The following is an 8,360-nucleotide window of genomic DNA, read 5'->3' on the forward strand; positions in this document are numbered from 1 at the left end:
AAAAAAGTAATGTTTATTTTTTTTCAAATATACTAATAAAAACTAAAAACTGTTTTTGATTTCATATCATTTTGGCTAATTTTTACTATGCTTATCTAATTAAATACTCCCTTTATTTTTTATTATATATTATTTTAAAGAAAAACTATTATATATAATATTAAAGAGTCAATAATGCTACTTTTTTTATTATAGTATGAAGTATTTATTATTTTATTATTTAAACAAATTCCTTCTCATATCATTAATAAATAACAATTTCACAAAATAATTTATATTTTATATAAATTTAATTACATATTTTAATAATCCCTAAAAATTGCAAAATGAAATATAATAAAAAAAACAGATGGAGTATGAAATTTAAATCCTTTCATAATCTCACTTCAATAGTGCCCATTGGTTTGGATTAGAATTTTCCAAGGACCACACAAAAATGGCCTTCCAAACAAATCAATTTCCTTATTCATTCAAAACAATCACAAAGGGACAAATTCACAAACCTTTCACTGAAAGGCCAAGAAAGGACCATTACCATAATAAACAACCTTATGTATGAAATATTTACAACAGATTTCTCAAGTAATTATATAATATAGAAAAAATGACAGCACATTTACTTCTTTTTTTATGTGTTTCAACAATGTTTCTTTAATGTTGCATACCATGATTCTTGTAAGTCACAGAAAACTAATGACTTAATTTCATGGCAAAGGTTCTTGTGAATCTCCCAAACGAGATAGATGCAGATATGCATCAGTCCCTACAAAAAAAATCAACCAATGACGATATCAGAATTCTTGTCAGAGTCGTCTTTGAGGACGTGCAAGACGGTCATGATTATAAAAGGCTTGATAAAATATTTGTCACAGTTAAACCATGCCAAAATAAGGGCCGTATTTGATTGGCTATATTTAAACTGTGATTAATCTATACAGAATCTCCAAAAATAAGATTCAATACAGAAGGAAATTTATTGGAAGGAAATCTATTGTTATGAAGTGGAAAGTCTACTTACCATATCCTTCCATAGAGATTATTTGAAGATCGCCGCCGAAATACCGAGCATACAAACGACTAATAGGAAGACCGAATCCGTATCCAGCCATTGTCACATTATCACCTACTCCAAGATCAGTATGCTCATCCAATGGATTTCTAGCAGTACTATACAGATACGTAAAAATCTTCCGCAGACCGCTTCTCGGTATTCCGCCTCCCTCGTCTGAGATCTGCAATTCCATTTATAGACGAAACGAACAAAAGTTTCGTCTTAACAAAAGATCTTGAAAAGAACAACTGCATCATCATATAAGTTAACAAAAGTTACCTTTATGGTAACATCCTCCAATCCATCAGCAACTATTATTCTTATCGGAGGTGAAACTTTGTCGGAATTCATGTAACGCTCTTCGACAGCACGCAGCGAGTTCTTAACCAACTCGAACACCATAAGATGCAAGTGAGCCGGAACATACCTGTTGTAGAAACATACGATCATTAACATTTTGAAAAATCGAACATATGAATTCGTGGAAGTAAAATGTATGCAACTCACGGAAAAGTAAAATCAGGATCGCCGTAAATATGAACATCGGGGGCACTTCCATATTCACGACAGCATATAGCGCGTGCATCGTCACTAGCATTTCTCGCTACCTCCACCGGAGACATTCTCGTGTCGATATAACCTACGACATTCGGATTCGGATTCGGATTGTGCAATTCAACGTGCTGCCCTGAATTCAACAAAAAGGAAAACACGCATTATATCGTAAGAGTGTATAAACAATCGGCTTAGTCTTGTAGAAGGCATGTAGTGTGTTTTCGAAACCAACCTATGAGCATTCGGATTCCAATTCGCGACATGTAAAAACGATCAAGGAACTTATGAATCTCGACGATATCATCGTTATAAATCTTTGGATTTAAATCTTTCTTCAATTGCTGAACTCCCAAGGCCATTGTAGGCACCACATTGTTGTGTCTCACTTTTATGGCCTTTATCACTTCAGTGAACTCTTTTTCATCATTCATATTCTTGATCTCGGAGAACGATCGAATATCGCGAAAGGAATCCCAATACCAATCCCTAACCTGCAAAAATTCAATCCCAATACAAATTTGCATCAATTCAAGAACATCATAAATAAAGTTTCAAACAAAGATCTACGAGCGTGAAATGAGCCGCCACAAGATTCTTAACGTTGACGAAACTGCAAAAACACCCGTTTTTACAACGATCCTCCGTAATATTAAAAATCGCAGTTCAACTTTTACTATTATCAAGGTCGTCTTTGAGGGACGGCTACTGCATAGGACCCGAAATTCGTCACTGTTAAACCGTGGCTAAATAGGAAATGTTTGCCACGGTTAAAGCATAGTTAAATAAGACCTCAATTTTTTTGTCATGGTTAAATCGTGATTAATCTACAGATTCCTCAAAAAATTTGAGTATATGCCATCATCAAGAATCATTGAATAACAAGATCTACGACCGTGAAATGAGCCGCGACAATATTTTTAATGCCGACGAAAACTGCAAAACACACGTTTTGACAGAGATTCTCCGTAATATTAAGAATCGCGGCGCAACTGTTACTATTACCGCAACCGCTATTTAAAACTCTGATCTTAAGACTACTATTATCCCAAAGATTCAGAGTATCTGCCATCATCAAGAATCATTGAAAAAAGGCAAGAACTTCACAGGCTTATACACCAACCTCTCTCTTTAAAACTGTTCTATTAAACAAATCTTAAAGCTTAAACAGAACTTCACATGCTTATACACCAAGCCAATAGCAAAGATTGCTTAACATGCCATGATCATTATCCACTTTATATTATAAACTAGAAACCTAAATCAATAATCTACATTATTATAGTCCTAATGCTAATCAAGTTATCCTCAAAACCACTTTTTAATCATCATTTCAAATACTAAAATAAACAAAATAATTGCAAGACACATGCAAAAAAAATTGAAACTTGCAAGGAACATCCAAAACCTATCAAAAGCACGGACACCAGAAACACAACATCGGCACACAGAAACATCAATATTGGTAATAATTTGAAAAAAAATGAATAAATTAAACGTAATCATAAGTGTTAATGTCGATTTCAGACACAGACACATGCAGAGACACAGAGACATACACAGATACAAACACAGACACAAACACAGATTTTTTCAGAGGTTTCACTGCTAAATAGTCCAAAACAATAAAATTAACAAACAACACCAATAACTGAAACATGCAAGAAACATCTAAATCTCTTTTCTCTTCAAACAGATAAGATCAAAGAGTCAGAATTATACTAAACCAGATAAGATCAACAAAAAGCAATCCATGATTTCTCTCCATATTACAATGATTGCAAAGACAAAAAAGCTAAAAATTCACCTTCAAGATAGCAGGTTTGTGAGACAAACCACAAGGAAGATTCTCAAGCTCAATAGCTCTTCTAGCAATCCTGATAGCAAGTTCCTTATGAAGAAACTGTGCAGAAATCAGCAAATTCTTGTCACTGGGATTTGAGCCAAACTCCATCATGTACCTTAAACTCACACCTGTCTGTTTGAAACAACCCCATTTGTGCACATCTTCCACCAAGCTTTTTGAGAATGTTTCAATGGCTTTCTTTGCAGCCATGGCTTAAAAAAGTGATTTTGGGAAGTTAATCAGAAATGAGAGAAGAAAAGATTGAAACTTTGGGTTTTCCGGAAAGTGGGAAATTTGAAGGAAGTGGTGTTTTTTTCATGGTGTTAAGGTATTGTTTGAGAATTGATGATTTTAAGGATAAGCTTATGATGTTTTTATAAACCTGGTTACATATATTAAGCACATGGTTTGGTTTTTTTTTTTTCTTTTGTTTTGATAATTTTTTGTATTTTTTTTTTAGTAATTTAATAAACACATTTTCAAATATCGAATTTTCACTAATACATGAATTCTTAGAAGTTAAGAATTTAATTCATTAATTGAACTAATAAGACTTGTAATGATTAATTAAAAATAATCTTAATAACTTTTTGGAAATAATGAAAAAAATTAATAATTTTAAAATGATTAATTTTTTAGTTTATAATTTTTTTATCTGAATTTAATACAATTTTAAAACTAAATGCTTTGAAACTATGATAAGATAGTAAGAATTGTATGACAAATTTTATTAACTTTAATAATAGTTAGATTTTGGGTAGTTTATTTAGCTTTAAAATATATTTTGTATTAAAGTTTTTGAAAATGTTTTTTATAAAATAAAATTAAAATACTAAAAAAATTGATTATTTTTTTAAAATTAAAATTTAATATCTAGTAACATAAATATATGTTATTGAAGTTTAAAATATAATTAAAAGTGCATAATTTTTTAAAATTATGTATCTCAAAAATGATTTTTATGAAAAAAGTATTTAATATACTTTCGAATTTAAGTGATTTTTAAAAAAAATATAATATCTAAAAAAAGTTGTAATAAATTAATCAAATACTTAAAATAATTTTTTTATAAAAGCTATGTAATCAGCTTTTCATTTGAATTTTTGTAAAAAGAAATTATTTGTGAATTTTTTAATAATATGTAATAATACAAAAGTTAAAATAAACATTCATCATCATCAATGGTTTGTATTATTTTATAGATGGTTAAAATAAAAGTCAAATTTTTTTCAATTTTAAACATCTATGATTAGTTGATTGTGTAAAATCTTTTTATATTGTCAGTACATTTCAATTAAATTTTTTTTAAAAGTCATTTAAATTAAATATTAATAATAAATTTAATAAAAATTATTTCTTAGACATATTTAAAAAAATATAATTTTACCATATTTGAATCTTTAATAAATAATATTTATGTTGTTTAAAATTAATTTTTTAAAAAAAAGAGACTTTGAAGTAACTGTTATATTCTGAATTTTTTTATAAATTTATTTTAAAAAATTAAAAAAAATCATGTCTTTAAAATTTTAAAACGAACATAATATATATTTTATGAATGATTTTCTATTTAGTCTTTCGTGGCAAATAAATGAAATAACTAAAAGGAAAATAATTTTGTAAAAGGAATTTGTCCTTATTCTTTGGTTTGATATTCTTGTGAAAGTGTGTTTTACGTTTACTATCATTCAATTTTGGCATGTGATTTAGTACCAAATTCACGTGTATTTTCCATTACTAGTTGTTTGGTAATGGTCCTTAATTCATGAGCCTCACTTATCGGTTTATACAACTATTTTGCTAATTTTTTTTATTAATTTAATAATCATAATTTCACCTCTTAATAAATAAATATGACGGAAATAAGAATTCCGCCTCAACAATTGATGTCATTGCATAATTACAAACTGAGTTGTCTTAATATAATGATAAATATTTTTTTGAATAAATACTTTACTTAATGTGTTCATTTATATATTATTATTATTTGTATAATCTCATGTAGTGAAAGGGAAAAGAGAAATAAAAGGAAGGGCCAATCCTACAATGAAGCTCTAAAGAGAATGTTAGGGATGAGAAAATCCAAAGTTAGGCATATTTAACTTATTCAACACTAAATCCTTTTAGTTGAGGACTTACGAAGAGAGCACATAGATGGAAAGTAGTACCATGTAACTATCAAATTATCATCAATTAACATTTTTTAAAGGATTTGCCATATTAAAGTGAAACGAGATAAAGGGATAGCTTTGTTCAAAATAAATTTTAACCAAGCAACGAGATGATGAGGGTTACAAAAGAGAATAGTTTTCAAAAACAATTTTGTAAAATTAGACTAACTAACAAGTTTTATAATTTTTAAACTTTAAAAATAAAAAAAGGTCTTACAAAATCCATTCAAGCAAATTCTAACTCTTCGAATAACACATTTTTTGTTTTATGCTTTTCTAGAATTAAACTATCTCTTAAATAGACTGTTCTAAAAAATAAATTTAAAATTATTTTTTCTAAAAGAGGGTAATACCATGTTGGTACATAATGTATATAGTGTGGACATTCTGTTGGCGTTAGCTGTGAACAAGATTGTAGAAAATATAATAGGAATATAGTTATTAATTGTTAATTATCTTGATTTGGTTATAATTATTCTGATTTAATTATAATTAGAAATAGGGTTTTCTGTGTATATAAATATAACCTATTTTCTTTGTAATATACAATCTGAAATATATGAAAGTGTCGTATCAGTTCAACATGGTATCAGCCGCCAGGTCTTAATCCAGACCTACGGTAACACTTTCCATCCTTCTTCCATGGCTGAATCAGATTCAAACTCCGATGAAGCTACCTCGTCTTCTATTCTTGCTGAGTTGACGACGAAAATGACTGAAGTTCTGAACCGTGCTTCAGCCCCGTCACAAATTGGCTCTGACCATACGGTGGCACCGATTGGCATCAAGTTAGATGGCAGCAACTATCCCCTTTGGTCCCAGGTGGTTGAGATGTATATCTCGGGCAAAGACAAACTGGGATATATCAACGGAGATCTCCGGCAACCCCCTCAAACAGATCCTATATTTCGACGTTGGCGGATTGACAACGCGATTGTTAAGGAGTGGATAATCAACTCAATGGACTCTTCTCTAATCAGCAACTTTATTCGATTCTCCACTGCCAAGATGGTGTGGGATGCAATTGCGACCACATACTTTGATGGGAGTGATACCTCCCAGGTGTATGACCTTCGGCGACGGGTGACACGACTTAAACAAGCTGGTGGTTCTCTTGAAAAATATTATAATGATCTCCAAGGACTTTGGCGTGAGATAGATTTTCGTCGTCCAAATCCGATGACATGTCAAGTTGATATCCAACACTACAATACACTTGTCCAAGAAGAACGAGTGTATGTGTTTTTGGATGGACTTGATGACCGCTTAGATAATATCAGAAGCGATGTTTTACAAATGAAACTGTTTCCAACAGTGGAGCAAGCAAATGCACATGTTAGGAGGGAAGCTCTTCGTCAGGCAGTGATGACAGACAACTCCAATGAATTATCTGGAGCAGTTCTCGCATCTAAGGGCCTCAAATTACATAACAGTAAGATATTTTCTCAATCCAAACAAAAAGAACCATCTAATGGCACTAAGTGTTCTCATTGTGGAGGTAACAAACATACTAGTGAGACATGTTTTAAGCTTCATGGCTATCCAGACTGGTGGCCAGACTTTCAGGCTCGAAAGCGTCGCGAAACAACAGAGAGCAACCCGGGCAAAGCTGCAGTAGCTACTGCCGAACCACATCTTTCCCTCATTCAGAAATCAAGTTCCCACACCACTGAAGGTAATGTTCTAATTTTCTCTAATCATGATGATGACTCTAATGCATGGATACTTGATTCCGGAGCTACCGATCCTATGACATTTGATGCTGCTGATTTTGCTGAACGTTCAACCCCTCGGCGCTCAAGTATTGCTAACGCAAATGGTGGTTTATCGGCAGTAACAGGGGCTGGAACTGTGATGTTATCACCAGCCCTTTTGCTTTCAAATACACTACTTGTTCCCTCTCTATCTCATAAGTTATTGTCTGTGAGTCAAGTTACAAAAGACTTGAACTGTGTTGTGCTAATTTATCCGTCTTTCTGTTTCCTTCAGGATATTCTCACGAAGGAGATCATTGGGCGTGGTACTAAGAGAGGGGGACTTTACTATATGGAGGATTTCAGTGTAGGCCGAGCGCATCACATGCATTATCCAAGAAACAACAAAATGGAGCAAGTCTTACTTTGGCATCGTCGATTAGGCCATCCTTCCTTTGGCTACATGAAATATGTGTTCCCAAATTTATTTTCAGATACATCTTTGTTGAACTTCAAATGTGAAGCTTGTATTTTAGCCAAGAGTCATCGAGTCACTTTTCCATTAAGTATGAATAAAAGTAATGTTCCTTTTGCTTTAATCCATTCTGATGTATGGGGTCCATCCCCAAAATATTCTATCTCTGGTTATCGGTGGTTTGTGATATTTGTTGATGATTGCACTCGAATGACTTGGATTTATTTGTTGAAACAAAAAAATGAAGTGATACACATATTTCAACAATTTCATAAAATGATTCAGACCCAATATTCAAAGAAGATTAGGATCCTTCGCTCTGATAATGGTGGGGAGTTTGTAAATCACCAATTCCATGAGTATTTCAAAAAACAAGGACTTATTCACGAAACCACGTGTCCACAAACTCCATAACAAAATGGTACTGCAGAACGGAAAAATCGCCATATCCTTGAAACTGCTCGTGCTCTCTTACATGGAGCACATGTGCCTCACCACCATTGGACTGATGCTGTTACTACAGACCTTGATTTGGTTATAATTATTCTGATTTAGGAATATAGTTATTAAT

The 8,360-nt window shown here is 32.0% G+C and overlaps 1 protein-coding gene across 1 annotated transcript; it reads right to left on the reverse strand.

Annotated features, from left to right (window-relative positions):
- Positions 1 to 352: 352 nt before the first annotated feature.
- LOC131639874 (pyruvate dehydrogenase (acetyl-transferring) kinase, mitochondrial-like) lies at positions 353 to 3,811 on the reverse strand. The gene is made up of 6 exons (XM_058910314.1): positions 3,411 to 3,811; positions 1,839 to 2,097; positions 1,559 to 1,739; positions 1,331 to 1,478; positions 1,019 to 1,232; positions 353 to 763 (listed from the first exon to the last, which is right to left on the reverse strand). The coding sequence occupies exons 1-6, from the start codon at positions 3,657 to 3,659 to the stop codon at positions 705 to 707; spliced, it is 1,110 nt and encodes a 369-aa protein (XP_058766297.1). The 5' UTR covers positions 3,660 to 3,811; the 3' UTR covers positions 353 to 704.
- Positions 3,812 to 8,360: the final 4,549 nt, after the last annotated feature.

Source organism: Vicia villosa, unplaced genomic scaffold (genome assembly GCF_029867415.1).
Source record: "Vicia villosa cultivar HV-30 ecotype Madison, WI unplaced genomic scaffold, Vvil1.0 ctg.002818F_1_1, whole genome shotgun sequence".
Taxonomy (NCBI): Eukaryota; Viridiplantae; Streptophyta; class Magnoliopsida; order Fabales; family Fabaceae; genus Vicia; species Vicia villosa.

Excerpts from the sequence above, each read along its gene's own strand:
- LOC131639874 (XM_058910314.1), bottom strand. The coding sequence starts at position 3,659 with ATGGCTGCAAAGAAAGCCATTGAAACATTCTCAAAAAGCTTGGTGGAA. Across the intron at positions 1,479-1,558 it reads GATCCTGATTTTACTTTTCC|GTATGTTCCGGCTCACTTGC; the intron begins GTGAGTTGCATA and ends TTTCTACAACAG. Across the intron at positions 1,233-1,330 it reads TGGAGGATGTTACCATAAAG|ATCTCAGACGAGGGAGGCGG; the intron begins GTAACTTTTGTT and ends ATGGAATTGCAG.